Source organism: Cebus imitator, unplaced genomic scaffold, assembly GCF_001604975.1.
Source record: "Cebus imitator isolate Cc_AM_T3 unplaced genomic scaffold, Cebus_imitator-1.0 Scaffold423, whole genome shotgun sequence".
NCBI lineage: Eukaryota > Metazoa > Chordata > Mammalia > Primates > Cebidae > Cebus > Cebus imitator.
Window position 1 is genome coordinate 1,544,865 of NW_016107738.1, and position 21,967 is coordinate 1,566,831.

The window sequence follows — 21,967 nt, forward strand, 5'->3', positions numbered from 1 at the left end:
TAGTAGAGACAGGGTTTCACCATGTTGACCAGGATGGTCTCAATCTCTTGACCTCGTGATCCACCCGCCTCGGCCTCCCAAAATGCTGGGATTACAGGCTTGAGCCACCGCGCCCGGCCATATATGTTGATTTAAATGGAAAATATTCTAATTTATCAATAATTGATTTAGTATTGCTAATCTGAAACTTTTTTGTTTGAGTCTGTATAAAGATTCTATTTGGAAAGTACCAAACTACATTTGAGGAACTTTTTGAAAATTTGCAAATATTCTTATTTTTGGAATGCTTAGCTTGAAGGTCTGTGTGGGGAAAAGATGTTTCAGAAGTATTTTTGACCTATTGTGTCACTTCTGATGTACTTTTTTAATGGGCTTGCCTTCTTTCATTTTTTGGTATTAATAATATGAATTTCTGAAGCTTCTTTCAAAATTTTACTGCTATTTTATTCTGTTAATGACAAACTAAAAAATTTTAACATGTAATTTGTAATCATACTTAATTGATTTTGCATAGGCTGTGCAACAAGTTATTACTAACCTGCTAATTGGGCAGATAGAGCTTCGTTCTGAAGATTCTCCAGATATATTGGCATATTCTCATGAGCGAAAAGTTGAAAAGCTTATTGTTCCCCTTGGTGAAGAACTTGCAGCCATCCAAAAGACCTATATCCAGGTAAGCCATTTTTATGACATTCAGGGATTTCATAAATGAACTGGTAATTTAATTACTTTAGCTAACAGGATTTGGATGTGATATAACTATCTTATTTTTATATAATTGATATATTGAAAAAAATTCTTTGAAGTTAAAATTTTTGGAATAAGCACCGTGTTTTATGTGTACTAGCAAAGTATTATTTAAAGGGAAACTACAAAAGATGGACCATTTGTAAAGCAAATAATAGCCTTACATGGTTTTGTATATTTTTGTGTGTGTGTGTGTGCCGTGTTAAGTAAACCTTTTAACTGTAATATAGAACACACACACACACACACACACACACACACCCCCCAAAGTAGACAAAGCATAAGTGTATAGCTCATGCCTGTAACGTGAACACATACCAAGATTAAGCCAGAATTTTCTTTGTTTTCTTTTTTTTTGTTTTTTGTTCGGCTCACTGCAGTCTCTACCTCCCCAGTTCAAGCGATTCTTCTCAGCCTCCCAAGTAGCTGGGATTACACGTGCATGCTACCACATCTGGCTAATTTGTGTATTTTTTAATAGAGGCGAGGTTTCACCATGTTGGCCAAGCTGGTCTTGAACTCCTGACCTCAAGTGATTCTCTTGCCTCGACCTCCCAAAGTTCTGGGATTACAGGCATGAGCCACCATGCACCTGGCCCCCAGAAGTTTCTTTGTAATGAAATAAATTTTCACTGTTTTCCTCCCTGATCCTTTATACACCAGTGGTTTTCAACTGGAAATTATTTCACCCACCTGACAACATTTGGCAATAACTTGACACATTTTTGGTTCTTACAACAACAACAACAACAAAAAGGCAGGAGAGAAGGGGAGGCAAGAGGTGAAATGTGGAGTTATTATTGGCATCTATATATGGAGGCCAGGGAGCTGCTAAACATACTATAGTGGATAGGACAGCAGCCCCACAACAAAGAATGATCTGGCCAAATGTCTGTATTATCACTGTTAAGGACCTGCTTAGATGATTGTCGTTTTCAGTGGGAGAAATGCAAGATAACACATTGTTTTTCTACAGTTCATAATTAGTGTCATGGTAAAACGACATGTTTTCACATTTTCATTGCCATGGATTAAAGATGGTTACAGGAATAGATAACCAAAAAGTTATCTATCACTTAATCTATAATAAGCCTTTCTTAAAGAGACGTTTTCTAGGAATAAAGCTTGTTTTCTATTTTTAAATTATTTGTAACAAAATTCTAAGCATTATTAAGATACGGCAAAGTCTTTTTTGTAATCATCCCTTTGATACTAATGCATTTTTAATTGAAAATCATTCCATTTATAACAATGTAAAAATGATAATTCTTAAAATCATATGCAAATATAATTTAATTTTGTTGGTATTTTTAGAGTGCCTTATTAGGCCGTATGATCAGCAAAGCTGGAAGGGAGGGAAGAAATGTACTAAACTAGCCATAGTTTAGAAAATACAAATGAGGCAAACATTTAAACAATTACATATTGCTGTAGTAAGTCTTCATCTGCAGGTCTCTTTTTGTGTCTTTAAGCTCATTTCTGCCCCAGGATCTTTTTGATTGCTGTCTCTTCTCTCTAGAGTCCTTTGTCCTTAGAACCTAACATGGTAGACATACCTCATCATTCACATGTGAACTCAGATGTTCCCTCCTCAAAGAGAAAGTCTTTGTTTACCTTTTTAAATAGTGATCCCTTTCCTCTCAAAGACTCTACAGCATTGTTGTGTTTTAGATTCTTAAATGCATTTATCATAATCAAAATGATCTACTTTTTCTCTGCTCACTTTATTCTTTGCTTCTCTTCACTAGAATCTAAACTATTTGAGAGCAGTGACTTTATTTGTCTTAGCCACACTATCCCCGGCATTTAGAACAGGGCTTGCTACATAGTAGATGCTTAATAAATATTTGTTGAAAAAAATGAATCAGTGAGTAAAATTAAATATACTCAAGACATTTCAATTTATTCAGTACTTTACAAATTACAAATATTTACTGAGGACCTAAGTGCCAAACTATTCTAGGTACTGAGGATGTAACAGTGAAGAAATTAAAGGTCTTCTTTCATAGTACTTAAATTACGGTGCATATAGGATGAGGGAGAGAGGAGTTAAGCAATAAACAGATAAACAAATGTGTTCTTAAATTATAGTTGTATATACTAATTGCTTATATTGATTTTTATATGGGTATTATTTGAGGATAGATGTCAAGTTTGAAATGCTGTTATCATTGCTGAGTTTAGTTAAATATTCATTTTTAAGACAGACTTTATTAAATATATAATTTCTATTATAAGAAAATTACTGTACTTCAAAAAGAACTTTAAAGCAAGTTTAAACTGGATTGCTTTTAAATTTGCAGATTTTGGAAGCATTTGCTCATTCTTTGATTCAGAGGAATGTTTTGATGAGAAGGGATATCTCAAATCTTACAAAATACCAGATAATTCTGGCAAGAGATCAGTTTAGGAAAAACCCATCTCCAAATATTGTGGTAGGTATTTTTAAATAAATTTTGATGACAGATTAAATTTCACTCAAAGCCAGGATAAAACACAGGTAAGGATTTTTTGGGTACCTATTAGCTCATCAAGAGTTCAAAAATGAGGCCAAACACAGTGGCTGATGCCTGTAATCCCAACACTTTGGGAGGCTGAAGTTGGAGGATCATTTGAGCCCAGGAGTTTAAGACCAGCCTGGGCAACTTAGTGAGTCCCTGTCTCTACAAATGTTAAAAAATTAGCCAAGCATGGTGCTATATACCTACTTCTCTAGGGGAGGATTGCTTGAGCCTGGGTGGTGGAGGCTGCAGTGAGCTGTGATTGTAGCATTGCATTCCAGCCTAGGCTAGGTGACAGAGTTAAAAAAAATTCAAAAGTGTTTATATAGTTTATAAAAGCATGGAAAAAATCTAGCAAGAATACAATTTAATGATCTGCATTAAGATAAATTTTATTGTTGAACTTTTTCTTTTTTCTTTTTTTTGAGATGGAGTGACTGCTCTGTTTTTCAAGCTGGAGTATAGTGGTACGACCTTGGCTCACTGTAACCTCTGCCTCTCAGTTTCAAACGACTCTCGTGCCTTCACTGCCCTAGTAGCTGGGACTACCGGCATGCATCACCATGCCCGGCTAATTTTTGTATTTTTAGTAGAGATAGGGTTTCACCATGTTGGCCAGGCTGGTCTCAGCCTCAGGTGATCTGCCCATCTCGGCCTCCCAGAGTGTAATCCCAAAGATTACAGACATGAGCCACAGTGCCCAGCCTTTCTTTTTAACTTTTAATGAAGAATTTGTCTTTTAGTCCATTTGTATTTTGTAAAGTCCCAAGGCCATGAGAAGGTAGATTGTAACTGAATTTTAGGCACAGAACATTTATTCTTGCTGTCAATACCAGTTTGAAGAAAGCATCACAGCAAGATTCTTATTTCCAACCTTCATTGGAAAATAAATGGATAGGAAATTATCTATCAGACTAGGTCCCAAGTCAGAGAAGACACTGACAAACACAAAAAAAGGCACTGAGTCATTCTTTGAACTGATAGGGAATGCCTGTGCAAAAGAACAGAGTCAATTGAATGAAAGCCTGTGGGAGACAGTGAGCAAACCAATTTGGCTGAGGATATGGAAACCAGATATGATAATATAGGTTGTGACTACATGAGAGTAGACCACATTATTCCACGAAATGTGGTCTTTATCATATAGTATCTGGGGAACCACCGAAGGAGTATTTTCTGTAAAATTATAGTATATTATTATTTACAACTTTTTTGATTTCAGCTAGGAAATAGTAAATCTAAACCTGTTTAACTAGATCTTAACTGGAACTGGTGAGAGGAAATCAGGGTACTATTTTAGGGCATTTATTAATATCCTGGAAATATTTAAAATCACTAACACTGATGTTAAATACTACTAAAAATGTTAGATAGAAAACGATAGTCTTCATCTCAAAGGAAAATAATTAGAATATGTTCTACATTGGTCTCCTTGGAAACAATCTTATCAGGCAGATACACATTCCATGTACTTCCATAAAGGAATATGTCCCTCATTTTTCCATGAGGGTAGTGGTTGAAAGCACAAGGGATCTAACCAAAATTCCTGGGTCTAAATGGTGGTTCTACTACTTAATGCCTGTAGGAGCTTCCTCATCTGTAAAATGGGCATAACAACAGTAGCTACCTACTAGATACTAAGATTAAGCGAATTTGTGCAAATAATGTGCTTAGAATAGTTTCTGGGGTTCAGTGTCAGATATTATCATGGCATGTATACTTGGTATTAAATGTTGGCATTAAAACAGTCTAATTAAATATTTGTCCTCTTGCCAGTAACATTCATGAGGACAGGCCATATGTAACTTACTTTTCATTTCCATTGTATCTAGTTCAGTGCTCCGCATGTAGTAGATGTTTACTATATAGTTTTGAAAGAACAAATGTATCTGTGTACTGCCAATTAATTTACCTGTAAAGAGAAGCAGTATATTGTAGTTTTTTCTCCTTTACCTCTTTTTAAAATGTGAGTTTCCTGTTTAATTAAAGAAAAAAAAAGGGAAAGATTTTACATAGAAAATACATTGATACCTTTCCATAGCAACATCCTATAAGACAACATTTAATAACCAATGCATTATAGCAGTGTAGAAGGAAATGATTATTATGATCATTTGGATTATATTATAAATGTTACACTGCCTATGGCTTGACAACTTGGGCATGGAACATGTATGTTCATTTACTTCTCTGGTTAAATCTGACATATGCTGTTTTTCTAGGGAATACAACAAGGCATAATCGAGGGAGAGTTTGCTATTTGTATTAGTTTATATCATGGTTATGAATTATTGCAGCAAATGGGAATGAGATCATTATATTTCTTCCTTTGTGGAATTATGGATGGAACTAAAGGTAAATTATATCAAATTATTTAAAGAAATAATGACATTTATTATTTTGGTTAAAGACATATTGAAGGGCCGGGCACAGTGGCTCACGCCTGTAATCCCAGCACTTTGGGAAGCCGAGGTGGGTAGATTACGTTAGGTCAGGAGTTCAAGACCAGCCTAGCCAACATGGTGAAACCTCATGTCTACTAAAAATACAAAAAGTAGCTGGGCATGGTTGCGCGTGCCCATAGTCCCAGCTACTTGGGAGGCTGAGGAAGGAGAATTGCTTGAACCTGGGAGGCAGAGGTTGCAGTAAACCGAGATCGTGCCATTGCATGCTAGCCTGGGCAACAAGAGCGAAACAGCTCCATATCCAAAAAAAAAAAAAAAAAAAAAAAATTAGCCGGGTGTGGTGGTGCATGCCTGTAATCCCAGCTACTCAGGAGACTGAGGTGGGAGAATCGCTTGAATCCAGGAGGCGGAGGTTGCCTTGAGTTGAGATCATGCTGCTGCTGCACTTCAGCCTGGTCAACTAAGCAAGACTGTCTCAAAAAAAAAGAATTTGGATTACTTAAAAATGATTTTTTTTTTTAAAAAAGCATTGGAATAATTAAAAAATGGCCATGTTTCTTTGTTTTTAGAAACTTGGAATTGCTAGTAAAAAGGAAACCATTCATTAATACATATATGAATGTATAACTGGAAAAAGTTGCTGGTTTTCATGTTTATACTTGAAAAACATATTCATTGCTAAAGTTTAATTTTGTTTTAATAAGTAAGACATTTAATCAGTTTTATAATTATTTATTTGGAAAACTTTTTCTTAATTTCTGAAGGAATGACACGGTCAAAAAATGAACTTAGCCGAAATGAAGACTTCATGAAACTCTATAAACATCTAGAAGGCATGTTTGCACATACACGTAGTACTTCAGCAAATGGTATTTCTGCTATCCAACAAGGTCTGGTTTTTCTTTTAAAATTATATATTCTGTTGTTTTGCTTAATCATAGTTAATTTTGAAATTTTGCTCCATTAACACAAATGTCTACAATTATTTGTAGCAACAGATCTATTAAATGCATATATATTTCATTTTTTAAGTTAGGATTTATATATATATATATATATATTCAAGTTTAAAGTTTATATACTTTAAACAGTGTTTAAACTTCTTTAAACAAGTTTACAAACTGTAGTTGTTAGTGGTAGTGAAAATTCTCAGAACTATCGAAACCTGATTTATAGTTTAATATATATTTTTGCTTTCTTTACTGCTGATCCCTGTTTGGGTTCTCTCAGAATGAAATGTTTATAAAAGTTCAAATTTCATTTTACAGTAAGATTTATATGCTACCTAGATGTAAATCCTGGTTTAAATTTAAACAAATCCCAACATATGCATTTGAAAAATTACTGTAATTGACTATGGAAAAAAAAAGAGAAAAATGTTGATATTTTTGTTTTTTTCCAGGAGATAAAAAATTTGTTTATGGTCATCCAAAGTTAAAGAAATTAGAAGAAGTTGTAATTGAACACTTCAAGTCATGGAACGGTAGGTCATGTTTAGTAACTTTAAGGGAAGACAAAGTTATTGCAAGAGGTAAGACTTCAACTTATGGCTGGGCACGGTGGTTCATGCCTGTAGTCCCAGCACTCTGGGATGCCAAGGCGGGTGGATCATGGGAGGTCAGGAGTTCAAGACCAGCCTGGCCAACATGGTGAAACCCTGTCTCTACTAAAAATACAAAAATTAGCCAGGCATGGTGGCACATGCCTGTAATCCCAGCTATTTGGGAGGCTGAGGTAGGAGAATCACTTGAACCCAGGAAGTGGAGGTTGCAGTGAGCCAAGGTCGTGACATTGTACTCCAGCCTGGGCAACAAGAGCAAAACTCCATCTCGAAAATAAAAAAAAGAAAACAACAATATCAAAACGGCAATATCAAACTCACATATATTATTATTAATTCAACTAAATCTCCCAATCCAAAGTTACAGACAGGCAAAAAAAGCCAAGACCCATTGGTATGCTACATCCAGACCCATCTCACATGCAAGGATACAGAATGACTCAAAACAAAGGGATGGAGAAAAATTTACCAACCAAATGGAGGGCGAAAATAATAAATAAATAGAAAGCAGGAGTTGCAATTTTTCCTGATAAAATAGACTTTAAAGGAACAAAGATCAAAAGAAGCAAAGAAGGATATTACATAATGATAAAAGGATCAATGCAACAAGAAGAACTAAAGATCCTAAATATATACGCACCCAATACAGGAATACCCAGATATATAAGACTTATAAAGAGACTTAGATTCCCACACAATAATAGTAGGAGACTTCAACGTCAATATCAGACAGATCAATGAGACAGAAAGTTAACATCGATATCCAGGACTTGAACTCAGATCGGGAACAAGTAGACTTAATTAACATTTATAGAACTCTCCACTTTAAATATACAAAATATACACTCTTATTAGTACCACATCACACCTTTTTACAGGTTTAAATGAAATATTGGTTGGCTGCTTGTTAGTTATTTTCTTCCCTCATTTTTTTTTCCATGTCTCTATTACTAAACACAATTACAGGCATACCCATTTTTAGACTGCATTCTAGCCCGGGCAATAAAGTAACACCCCGGTTCTCTCTCCCTCTCCTTCTTCCTCATTCTTCCTCTCCTTCATTTTTTCTTTCTTTCTTTTTTTATTCTTTCTCTTTCTTAAAAAAAAAAAAACAAAAACACAACAGGGGCATGAAAACTAACCAACTGAACAAATGGGGTGATTCGTGATCCATTTTAAATAAAGGGGTTTTCTTTGAGCTGATGATAATCTAGGTTGCAGTAAATTCGACACAGCAATTAACATTATCCAGTACTAATCAATGTATTCTGGATGAGTGAATCAGTCAATTAGACAGTGAAAGGCAGTAGCAAGTCACACAGACTCAGGCACACATAAAATTATGTGACATGATAGTTGAATTGGTAAAAATATGCACACTCATTTAGTCATGTATATGTATACACAAATTGTAATATGTTGCCAGTAGAGGATATTTTCTCAATTTACTCTATTTACATTTACAAAAACACTTTGTAACTTCTTATAATAGCAAAAGGAAGGATAATTATTTAATTTTAAGTAAGAAATGTATACTCTAGTATAAAAGAGTATTTTCTCAAAGAGGCTAAAGTGTCAAGAAGAGGAGACATATTTGCTTTTGTAGTTGGATATAATGAATTGTAACTCCTTTAATATGTATGGTTTCCTAAAATGTTTCTGTACACATTTAGGCACACATATGCTCACGCATTTTTTATTTATTTATGATTTTTTGTTAAATTCTGTTTTAAACTTGTATACTTCAAATTTATACATTTCTGAATAAGTTTTCTTCTTTTACATGACTCTTAACACTCAGAAAGTAAGCAATACAATTTTATTCCTTGAAGTGTAGCTCTTATTTCATCCTGGTTCTTTGGTGATCCTCCTCAATAAAAAAACAAAAAAAAACAAAAAAAAACAAAAAAACTTCAACTTACTAGTTTATGCTAACACTTCTTGTGGCGAAGGTGGGCTTTTAGTTCCTCTGGATAATGAATGTTAAAAATCTCTGGGAAATTTTGGAGGGGTTAGGGCAAGGGTAGCGGAGGGAATGTTAAGAATAAGGTACTCTATTAGCTTGGGGCAATATAAGGGCAGTGGACAGTAAAACAATACATAGTACAGTAGAAGGGTAAAGTAAAGCAGGTAAGGAGAGAGAGAGAGTTAGGGAGGAGTGCTGTTTTATATAGGATGGTTATAGAAGGCTTCCCTGTAGAGGGATATTTAAAGTGATACTTGATGGAGATAAGGGACCAAGCCTTGTGAGTTTTTGAGGTTGAGGGAGAGAGAATTCCAAGCAGTAAAAATAGCAGATTCAAAGACCCTGAGGTCACAGTAGGATGTGTGGCATGATTAAATAGACCAATGTGGTTAGATTAGTGTGACTGAGGCTACAGGTGGTATAGATGAGAGGTAGCCAGATAATAGAGGACTTTGGTTTTTAATTTTTGAATATTTGTGCTTTGCAAAACCAAACAGAGATACTTGTAGCAGTGGAATGACTTCAGATTTTAAAAGGATCACTGTGGAAGTTTTGTGGAGCATAGACATTGATAACTTAGAAGACTATTATAATAGTCTCGGATGATGACACATAATGGTGGTGTACATCAAAGCAATAGTGGTCAAGGTGCTAGGAAATAGAGTCTAGATATATGTTCATATTGGAGCCAACTTATTTGTTGATGGATTGGACGTAGGATATAAAAAAAAGAATCATAGAATCATATGGCTATGTATATATGTTTATGTGTACATGTTTGCAAATGATTATATAAGCAAAGTGAAAAATGAAGAATAGAAATAAGTATGTGAGGTAATACGTATGTTAATTAGCTTGATTTAGCCATTCCACAATGTATATATACAGCTCGAAACATATTGTACAATATAAATATATACAGCTTTTATTTGTCAATTAAATAACAAAAGGAAAAGGAAACATGTTAAGATGTTTTTGAGACATCTAAGTGTCAAGTAGGCATTAGATAAGCAAATCTGGATCTCAGAAGAATGGTTGGTGCTGTTTTTTATATATTTACATATATGTGAATATATTTTGGAGTTATCAGCAAAAAGATAATATTTAAGGTTTCAGGAATAGATGTGATTGTCGGTAGAGATAGACAGAAGAGGGTCCAGAATGGAGTCCTGGAGAATATCAACATTTAGAGTTTGGGAGAGAAAAAGCCACTAAGGAATTTGGGGAGGAAACCAGACAAGTAAAGTGTCAGAGAAACTGAAGAAAGAGGCTATTTCAGAAGGAAAGAGTAAAGTGTGTTCAAGTAAAAATGCCCGTTGAACTTGGCAGTGGTGAAGTTTATTTTGCTGGAAGGAGCTTTAGTGGAATGAGGGTAAAAAGGCAGGCTGTGACAGACTGAAGGAGATGTAGTTTTGTGATGAAAACAGCAATTCATTCAGGAGCTGGGCTTAATGCTTAATGCAATGATGATTCAAAAGAAGTTTACTTAGAGTAATCTTACTTGTAACAGCTGCTTCTTCAGGTCCTACTTTTGATTATTATTTTTATTTATTTATTTATTTATTTTGAGACGGAGTTTCGCTCTTGTTGCCCAGGGTGGAGTGCAATGGCGCGATCTCGGCTCACCGCAACCTCCGCCTCCCGGGTTCAGGCAATTCTCCTGCCTCAGCCTCCTGAGTAGCTGGGATTACAAGCACGCGCCACCATGCCCAGCTCATTTTTTGTGTTTTTAGTAGAGACGGGGTTTCACCATGTTGACCAGGATGGTCTCGATCTCTTGACCTCGTGATCCACCCACCTCGACCTCCCAAAGTGCTGGGATTACAGGCGTAAGCCACTGTGCCTAGCCTAACTTTACATTTCATAAGTCATTTATTCCTTAGAGTTGTTGTGAAGATTAAATGAGTTAACATATATAAAATGCTTAGTGTGGTCCTTGGAACACATATATTGATTCCTATAATAAAAATCATTAGAGGCTGGATGTGGTGGCTCATGGCTGTAATCCCAGCACTTTGGGAGGCTGAGGCCGGTAGATCTCTTGAGCCTAGGAGTTTGAGACCAGGCTGGGCAACATGGCAAAACCCCGTCTCTACAAAGAAATTTTAAAATGTAGCTGGGCATGGTGGCATGTGCCTGTAGTTCCAGCTACTCAGATCCTGAGGTGGGAGGATCACCTGAGCCCAAGAGGTAGAAGCTGTAGTGAGCCATGATGGAGGCACAGCACTCCAGCCTTGGTGACCAAGCATGACCCTGTCTCAAAAATAAATAAATAACCAGAAACCCTACACAATATGTAATAATTAACCAATTACTGTGTGTGCAAAACTACATACCTTATATTTACTGTTTCATTTATACATCAATCCATATTAGATATGAAGAAACTAAACCTTAAAGAGCTTAAATAACTACCATGATCACCAGTCACCCAGAGGATTAAGTGCCCTGTCACAAAGATCATGTTCTTATGAGTACATTCTACTGCCTGCCACCCCCATACTCCACCGGCTACCCTCAGCACAGAGATATCAAGAGCAGCTTTGGAATTGACTGTAGGGTATATTCTGCAGTTGTCTTTGGAGAATTTGAAAGTATTGTAGATTTGGGGACAGAATGCATGGCTTGGATTAAGACAGTGCCTTTAGTGAACAGAAAGGAAAGGGACAATTTATGATATTAGGAGGAGCTACATAGTTCTGTGCTTCTGGCTATCTTAGAAGGCAAAGGGAAATAACAGTCATTATGCCTGAATTAAAGAACTAGTCAAAAGTGATTCAGGTAATTCATATTTTATTTGCTTAGGATTGTATGACAGCAAATGAGAAATAACAAGCTGAGATTATTAAAATTAATAGCAAGTGTAGTTTAAAAAAATCAGCAAAATTTTAAGATGTTTGAAATTATTTATTTATATGTTTGTGCATTAGAGACTGGGTCTTGCTATATTTCCCAGGCTGGTCTTGAATTGGACTCACATGATTTCTCCATCTCAGCCTTCCAAGCTGGGACTATAGTGTATGCTATCACATACAGCTAAATTATTTTTTTAAAAATAATTATCTTCATTAGCATAATACTTTCAGGTTTGTCTTTTGAACTAGTTCTTGTCTAAATGCTTTGTAAAAAGTTGTAATTAAAGTTTTTATATTTACAGCTGTAAACACTTCTGGAAAGAAACGTGATGAGACCAGAGTTATGATCTTCTCTTCATTTCGAGATAGTGTTCAAGAAATTGCAGAAATGCTTTCACAGCATCAGCCAACTATTAGAGTAATGACTTTTGTTGGCCATGCTTCAGGGAAAAGCACGAAGGGTTTTACCCAGAAGGAGCAATTGGAGGTAATTACTTTTAGAGTTGATGAAAATAAAAATAAGATTGATTAGCTTTGCACTTGTTCTTTGTTGGTTTTAACTCATTGGTCAATTGGGTACTTAAAAATAATTTTATAGTAAACATGTAAATAAAAATAAACATATTTTGAAAGACCATAACAAATGTTTTACGGGGTTTTGGAACGTTTTTTGTTTGTTTTTAGAGTAATGTAAAGTGTAAAATTAAGCAGAAAAGCTCTGGAATCATACTACCTGGGTTGAAATCCTGACTCTTCCACTTAAAAGTTTCTTTACTTCTTGTTCCTCAGTTTTCCTTATCTGTAAACATACATCATATGGTTGTTGTAAGCATTAAAAGAGATCTTATTGTAGAGCCGTCAATAAATTTTTACTGTTTATGTTAAGTCCCTTTAATAATTTTTTCTAAATAAATAATGAGCTTATCTTTTTATTTATTTAAAAATCTTATTTTAAAAGTGTGATCAGAAGAAACCACGATAGTAGTTAAGATCGCCTCATGCTTTGAGTAAGAGGACATTAAGTTTTCTAAGTGCTGTGATGTTTTGAGGGAAATTTTACATTATTGATTTTTATAAAATCTTTGCATCTTTTTATAAATTGTATAAGTCTATACTAGAGTAATGACTGACAATTAGATATGTCTTTAATGTCTAATTCATTTTGACAGATCCTTTTTGATTCTGCAGACATTAGTAGATGAGGTATCCCTTTTATTTTTTTTTGAGATGGAGTCTTACTCTGTTGCCAGGCTGGAGTCCAGCAGTGCAATTATGGCTCACTGCAACTTCTGCCTCCCAGGTTCAAGTGATTCTCCTGCCTCAGCCTCCAGATAGCTAGGTTTACAGGCACCCATGCCTGGCTAATTTTTGTAGTTTTAGTAGAGATGGGGTTTCACCATGTTGGCCAGGCTGGTCTCCAACTCCTAACCTCAGGTGATTTTAATCTGATTTCACTATTTTTCAGGTAAGTGGGGAACAGTATGCTTTGATCTACAGTTTTATATTTGCATGTAATTATTTTTCAATCATTTTTATTTTAGGTAGTGAAACAGTTTCGTGATGGTGGTTACAACACATTGGTTTCTACCTGTGTGGGTGAAGAAGGTTTGGATATAGGAGAAGTTGACCTTATAATATGTTTTGATTCTCAGAAGAGCCCAATTCGTCTTGTACAACGAATGGGTAGAACTGGCCGAAAACGTCAAGGCAGGATAGTTGTTATCCTTTCTGAAGGACGAGAGGAACGTGTAAGTAGAGCTGCAGAAACACAGTTTGTCACTTGAAATTTGAGAAATAAAGCCCAAAGATGGATATCAACATTTTAGCATTCCAAGTCCAAACACTCTGGATAGTTGTGGTTTATTTTTCTCCCCTTTGTATTGGATTCTATCTTGTAACTAGGCAAATTTTTGACTGGATTCAATTTCCTAATTTTTATCCATCTAAAGAAATACATTTAATATTTAAGTAGTAATTCAGAGATACCTAGATCCAGAAACCAATATATATTACTTTGTTTTACTATATCCCTGTGCTTCTAAAGAAGGCCTATGCTTTGTGTTTAGTTTACTTTTATTTTTGAACTATAGTAAACTGAAAATTGTTTTTTCCTTTTCAAGGGATGTCAAAATAACTAAGAAACAAGGAATATATATCAGACAATATGTAGCCTGCAAAACCCAAAATATTTACTTTCTGGCCCTTTATGGAAGTTTGCTGATGCCTATTTTAAGTGATAAGTAACTTGAATTATATTCATATTTTGCCACAGTCTTGAGTGACAGGCCTTTCTAAATAAGATGTTATATAAAATATTATTTTGTATTTGTTATACTAAGGTATTAATTAACTTTTGCGACTCATTGAGACAAGTTCAGTGGCCAAATATACAGGATCACATTAAAGATTGCCTTAACAACTATGATAGTTTTCAAAAATTGATTTTAGGCTGGGTGCGGTGGCTCATGCCTGTAATCCCATCATCTTAGGAGGCCAAGGCAGGCAGATCACTTGAGGGTCAGTAGTCTGAGACCAGCCTGGCCAACATGGTGAAACCCCGTCTATACTAAAGAAATACAAAAATGAGCCACATGTGGTAGTGCGTGTCTGTAATCTCAGCTACATGGGAGTCTGAGGCAGGAGAATGGCTTGAACCTGGGAGGCGGAGGTTGCAGTGAGCCAAGATCCCGCCACTGCACTCTAGCCTGGGTAACAGAGACTCCATCTGAAGAAAAAAAATTGATTTTAAATATTTTAAATACTCTTTAAAATCATCTTGAAAAATGAATTATTTCTCTAATACTTTTCATGTGATTATAGCATATTCATATGTAACATCTAGTTTATCCATGAAATGATCCTAATTAAATGTTTGGTAGCTTGTAGAAGGCCATGTAATATCAGTGAGTGGAAATGGGTTCTAATTGTATTCCCTAGCCAAGTTACTTAACCTTTCCATTCACATGTTAGGTTTCTTAACTGTAAAATAGTAACAGTGGCCACATTTACTCAGTATTTACATTACGCTGTGTAATGTTCCAAGTTTCAAATTCAGTATCTTATGTAATCCTGTCAGCACCCTGTAAGGGGAGTAAAGCTTTTGTTGTATACAGTGAAGGAAACTGAAGTATAGAGAGATGAACAAACTGAAATAAAGGAATAGTTTTTAAAAAACACAGGACAACCATACACTTCTATGTAAATATCAGCCTTTTTATAAAACAGCAAGATAACAAAGAATAGGTTTACTTTATGCAATATAACTGTTAGGGTGGGATTTTATAATAATGGACTTTGGAATGATTTTCATTGGAGATTAATCTAACAGTTTACTGATGATAGGTTTTAAAATTCAAGACAGCTGGGCTCAATGACTCACACCTGCAATTTCAGCACTTTGGGAGCCTAAAGCTGAAGGATTACTTGAGCCCTGGAGTTCAGGACCAGCCTGGGCAACAGACAGCCTAACTCTACAAAATATTTTAAAGATTAGCTGGGTGTGGTAGCTCACACCTATAGTCCCAGCTACTCAGGAGGCTAAAGTTGGAGGATTGCTTGAGCCCAGGAGGTTGAGTCTGCAGTAAGCTTTGATCACACCACTGCACCCCAGAGCCTGGGTGACAGAATAAGACTCTGTCTCAAAAAAAAAAAGCAAAAAAACAACAACAAAAAAATCAAGAGAACAGAAGCTCTATTCCCTTTTTTATTTTTTGAGATGGAGTGCAAAAAGGCTGAAGTGCAGTGGCACGATCTTCCGCCTCCCGGGTTCAAGTGATTCTCCTGCCTCAGCCTCCTGAGTATCCAGGACTAAAGGCGCACACCACCACGCCTGGCTAATTTTTGTAGTTTTAGTAGAGATAGGATTTCACCATGTTGGCCAGAGTGGTCTCGATCTCCTGGCCTTGTGACCCATCCGCCTCGGCCTTCCAAAGTGCTAGGATTACAGGCATGAGCCACTTCGTCTGGCCCAGAAGCTTTATTCTCTAAGTATTTAAGTAGCTCGGGGTTCAATTTTATGTTTACAATAAATCCATATTAATAATTGCCTGTTGTGGATAAATTGTTATTTACAGAAATAATCTGACATTTTATATTTGTTTTTACAGATTTATAATCAGAGTCAGTCCAACAAAAGAAATATATATAAAGCTATTTCAAGTAACAGGCAGGTCCTTCATTTTTACCAAAGAAGTCCACGAATGGTTCCTGATGGAATCAACCCAAAATTACACAAAATGTTCATCACACATGGTGTCTATGAACCAGAGAAGCCTTCTCGGAACTTGCAGCGAAAGTCATCTATCTTTTCCTTTAAGGATGGTAAATAAATTTCGCATTTGACACATGCATTTTTCCCCTGTTCTTACTTAGCAGATCATATATTGATATAATATTTCTTGTTTGTAAAACTGAATCTATGTTCTAGGATATTATAGGCATTCTCTTTGAAAAGGCTATAAGAGATTATTCCTGTGGCAAATGGAGAGACATTCGTAGTATAGAGTGACAGAAACTCAGTGTTAAAAATATCCTACCAACCCAGAGAATGTTCTCCATAAAGTTTAGAAAAGAAAGAAAACAGTTTTATTTTTGAATAAGCATTAAACCAGATTACAGTATGTGCTGAAGACATTCTGCTAAGATAATACCAAGACAGAAAGAAATTCCTTTTATGTACTCCCAAGCACTTATAATCCTTTACATACATGTTGTCAAGACTAATAGTAACTTGTCCTCATATAAGAAGGCACCATTTGCTATATATTCCTTCATAGTTTATAACATATTCACCTGGCAATTGAGGTAGCCATTTGCATTAGCTGGTTGCCTTTATCTGAAGGATTAACGAAAACTTCTCTTATGTCTTTAACAAGCAGAAATTGATAGATCTTAGAGAAATGCCGAAACACTCATGATGATGGCATATAGGGACACTATCTTCCTTAGTGTTTTTATTTCAAAGAAATAACCCCTAAAGACTTAAAAAAACACATTTCTTGTTTGGAAAGTTGGATAGAGACTTGCTTGGTCTTTACACAGATTTACATAGATATCAGAGGATTAAAGAAAGGTTTTTAAATTTTTTTGAGACAGAGTCTTGCTCTGTTGCTCAGGCTGGAGTCCAGTGGTGTGATCTCGGCTTACTACAAACCTCCACCTCCTGGGTTCAAGGGATTCTCTGCCTCAGCCTCCCCAGTAGCTGGGATCACAGGCATGTTCCACCACACCTAGCTAATTTTTGTATTTTTAGTAGAGACAGAGTTTCACCATGTTGGCCAGACTGGTCTCAAACTTCTGACCTCAGATGATCTGTCCGCCTCAGCCTCCCAAAGTGTTGGGATTACAGGCGTGAGCCACCATCCCAGCCTAAAGGATTTAGAAGCCATTTGTGTCTCTACAAATGCTCCTAGAAAGGGAGGGGCATGGGTCTCTTTCCCTTTTCACAAAGGAGAAAAAATTTTTTTAAAAAATTCACTTCTATGCAAGATAATGGTAAAGTTAGATGAAATTATTGGAAATATTGAGACAGTGAAAAACAAATACTTTGGTGCCAGAAGCATTGTTAGTAAAGAGAGAGAGTACTCCTGGCTTAAGAACTGCAGAGACATAATACCAAGAAAGTATCTTGAGATAATTTGCACTATGAAAGTGAGAAAAAAAAGTTTATGTTTTGGATTTTACTTTATCTCGAATGCGGGTTTTAAATAATTAGATACCACATATTTTAACCTTTGGAAGGAACCTTGGGAGTCATGTGGTCCAATTATTTATCAAGGTGGGAATGCATCTACAGGATTCTTGTTAAATACTTAGCCAGCCTCAACTTGAATACCTCTGTTAATATAAATTATATTTCTTTATGAGGGTTCATTCCATTGCTGAATGACCCTATATAGTAGAAGACTCTTAGGTTGAAAAATCTGTGTCTTTGTACCTTTATCTCATTGATCTAGTTTTGTAGATAAAAAGTACAGTTTTCATCTTTGGTTTACCTTTGTAACGGTTCTTTATGTATTTGAAGGCCATATCTTTCAGGTTTGTTCAACTGTTTGTTCCACTGCTTTGCATACCATGCGTTTTTGAAGTCTTTACCCTCCTACTATTTGCTCTAGATTCAAATTTGCTCATGTTCTTTCCCTTAACTCAGAGCTGTCAATCAGTGTTTTTTTGGCTATGTCTATTAAACCTAATACAAATCCACTTAATAGGAACATACCTGTCATTTTTCAAGATTTTGCCAGTTATTTGCTTAAAATAAAAACATAGCATGTCTTTTTAGTTTTCTTGAATTTGATAAATTAATAAAAGCATCAAAACTTGATTAGGTTGGGTAAATCATTTTTAGTGATCATTATATTTTTTATAGTTGCTAATTAATCTTATGTTTAACAGTTATTTCTAAAATATTACTTGGGTGGATAGCAAATTCTTTATGGAATATCTAGAACCTGTCCTTTTAAGAAATTGGGATAATATAAACTTACGTTCATTTTTCTATACTTGTTTCCTTCCATTTTCTTTGATTTTCAAGTGTCAAAGATTTATCTTGCTAAGATTATGTGATTTATGTATGGAATTATTCTATAATTCTATAAGGGTATATCAACATACTAGTATATTTATACTAATCTATAAAATATATACTAGTTTATATACTATGTATTTGCTAGTGTATATAAATTATATACTAGTGTATATACATAGTACATATTATATACACTAATATGTAATTCATTTGAGCTTAAAGCTCTGAATTTATTTCATTTCATATTTCATTTCAGACAGAGTCTCATGCTGTTGCCCAGGCTGGAGTGCAGTGGCACTATCTTGGCTCACTGCTGCCTCCACCTCTCAGGTTCAAGCAATTATCCTGCCTCAGCCTCACGAGTAGCTGGGATTACAGGCGTGTGCCACCACACCTGGCTCATTTTTATATCTGTAGTAGAGACAGAGTTTCTCCATGTTGGCCAGGCTACTCTGGAACTTCTGACCTCAGATGATCTACCTACCTCGGCCTCCCAAAGTGCTGGGATTACAAGTGTGAGCCACTGCACCCAGCAACTCTGAATTTATTTTAAAGGACTAGGGGTACCTGGCTATTTCAAAATATTCGAGCCTCTACATGTCAGGTCTGAAAGAGGCCTGAGAGATCATTTAGTTCAAACCCACTTATTTTACAGAAGAGGAAACACATGCAAAGAAGCCATTTTTTTTTAAACATTTTAAAAAAGCTTCTTACACTATATTTTAGGCATGAATGATCCTAGCTCACTGAAGCCTCAACTCCTGGACTTAAGAGATCCTCCTGCCTCAGCCTCCTCTGCAGCTAGGATGACAGGAATGCAACACCATGCCCAGCTAATTTTATTTTATTTTTAACTTGGGGTCTTGATGTGTTGCCCAGGCTGTTCTCAAACTCCGGACCTCAACTGATCCTTTCTGCTCGGCCTCCCACAGATGGGGTGTGAGCCACTGTACCCAGCCAGTTTTCTGATTTTTAATTCAGTAGCTTCATAATTTTTCTGCTCTTATATGTATTAATCAGAGTTCTTGCTTTGTACTGTTTAGCCTTTTCAGTTTGGTGATTGTTAGGGATTAAAGAAGCTGAAAAGAATTAATGTATTATACATATTTTAAAAAGTCTATTATTATGTCCTTTTTTAAAAGCAACAAGTCTATTCCCCCAACCCTTTACTCCTTTTGCCCCCAACCCCCATTTAAGACTTAAGATACATACCCTTTTTAAAAGTCTTGGCCTTTCCTGCCCACTGTCAACACCCCTACTAAGCTTCAGATGAATTTTCCAATAGCTACCTGGCTCTGTTCTGTTAATTAATTCATTACCAAAGGTTAGCTTCTAGACAAATACGTACATTCAGAGAGGTGAGAGAAGTTTAGGAGACATTTAGAAGCAGGAATTGATAAACTAACTTGGTTTTATATGAAGAATTGATAAACTAATTGGTTGTATATGAAGAATACTAGTTTTAAGAAATAGAATCAAGGCTGAGGTGGGAATCACTTGAGCCCATGAGTTTGAGCCGAATCAGGGCAACATAGCAAGACTTGGTATCTACAAAAAATAAGACAATTAGATAGGCTTGGTGGCATGAGTGTATTCCAGCTACTGTGGAGGGTGAGGCAGAAGGATTGCTTGAACCCAGAATTTCGAGGTTACAGTGAGTTCTGAATGCACCGCTGCACTCCAGTCTGGGTGACAGAGTTTGAATTGATATTGTGGATTTTTTTGCCTTGCAGATTTTTTAAAAATCTCTTTTCCATTATTTTTTCAACTTACAGGAACAAGGCAAAGTAACCTAAAGAAAGATTGGTTCTTATCAGAAGAAGAATTTAAATTATGGAACAAACTCTATAGATTAAGAGACAGCGATGAAATTAAAGAGATAACATTGCCTCAAGTTCAGTTTTCTTCTTTGCAAAACGAGGAAAACAGACCAGTAAGTTGAATGTATTTTCAGATGTTCCTCCCCCCCACCCACTTTAATGCTAAAACCCTTCAGATGTTTTTTGTAATGATCAAGCAATAGCTTTGGGAGTAATGAGATAAATATCATTGGATTATAAGAAATTAAGAATGTAATTAGTTTTTAAAAATGATTAAAGTCTAAGTTTACAAAACTACTAATTTTCTTATTTATTATATATATTTAACCAACTGTGATATTTTTACATAAGTTCTGCCTTTCTTTCATTACTGTAATTTAAACGTTTCTATATAGGCATAATTTTACATGGTTAAGGTAAGAATGCCAAAACACAATAGGTATATCTGCATTATACCACAGTTTGCTTGACTATTTACCTATTGTGTTTTGGGATTCTTTACAACTTTTTTTTCTTTTTTTAAGAGACGAGGTCTTGCTCTGTTGTTTAGACTTGCCATCAGCTCCTGAACTCAAGCGATCCTCCTACCTCAGCCTCCCAAGTAACTGGGACTAAAAGTGTGCACCACTGCATCTGGCTTTTTCTATATATATATACATATATACATATATATTTTTTTCTGAGGCAGAGTCTTGCCCTGTCACCCAGGCTGGAGTGCAGTGGCCCAATCTTGGCTCACTGCAACCTCCACCTTCTGGGTTCAAGTGATTCTCCTGCCTCTACCTCTTGGGTAGCTGGGATTACAGGTGTGAGCCACAGCACCCAGCCTTCAATATTCTACTAATATAAATTATGCTTTCATAAGCATCCTGGTAAACCGTTTTTTTTTTTTTTTTTTTTTTTAATTTTAATAGTTTTGGAGAAACAGGTGGTGCATTGTTACATGGATTAGTTCTTAGCAGTGATTTCTGAGATTTTGGTGCGCCCATCATCTGAGCAGTGTACACTGCACCCAGTGTATAGTCTTTTATCCCTTGCCTCCCCCCTACCCTTCCCCCGAGTCCCCAGAGTCCATTATGTAATTCTTATGCCTTTGTGTCCTCATAGCTTAGCTCCTACTTCTAAATGAGAATATATAATGTTTGGTTTTCCATTTCTGAGTTACTTCACTTAGAATAATAGTCCCCAACTCCATCCAAGTTGCTGGGAATGCCATTATTTCATTCTTTTTTTTATGACTGACTAGTCCATAGTATATATATACACACCACATTTTCTTTTTTTTCCTCTTTTTTTTTTGAGACGAAGTCTCACTCTGTTGCCAGGCTGGAGTGCAGTGGTGCCACCTCAGCTCACTGAAACTGCTACCTCCCAGGTTCAAGCAATTCTCCTGCTTCAGCCTCCTGAGTAGCTTGGACTTTAGGCCTGCACCACCATGCCTGGCTAATTTTTTGTATTTTTAGTAGAGATGGGGTTTCACCATGTTGACCAGGATGGTCTCCATCTCTGGACCTCGTGATCCGCCCACTTTGGCGTCCTAAACTGCTGGGATCACAGGTATGAACCACCACGCCCAGCCTATATAC

General features: G+C 36.0%; 1 protein-coding gene across 1 annotated transcript in view; it reads left to right on the forward strand.

Moving 5' to 3' along the window:
* FANCM (FA complementation group M) overlaps window positions 1-21,967 on the forward strand; it is a 73,844-nt gene that overhangs the window by 22,403 nt on the left and 29,474 nt on the right. The window contains 9 exon segments of the mRNA XM_017509834.1: window positions 515-673; window positions 3,051-3,182; window positions 5,471-5,603; window positions 6,418-6,543; window positions 7,056-7,136; window positions 12,338-12,522; window positions 13,577-13,783; window positions 16,142-16,355; window positions 20,337-20,494. Of these exon segments, the coding sequence (XP_017365323.1) occupies window positions 515-673; window positions 3,051-3,182; window positions 5,471-5,603; window positions 6,418-6,543; window positions 7,056-7,136; window positions 12,338-12,522; window positions 13,577-13,783; window positions 16,142-16,355; window positions 20,337-20,494 (1,395 nt within the window).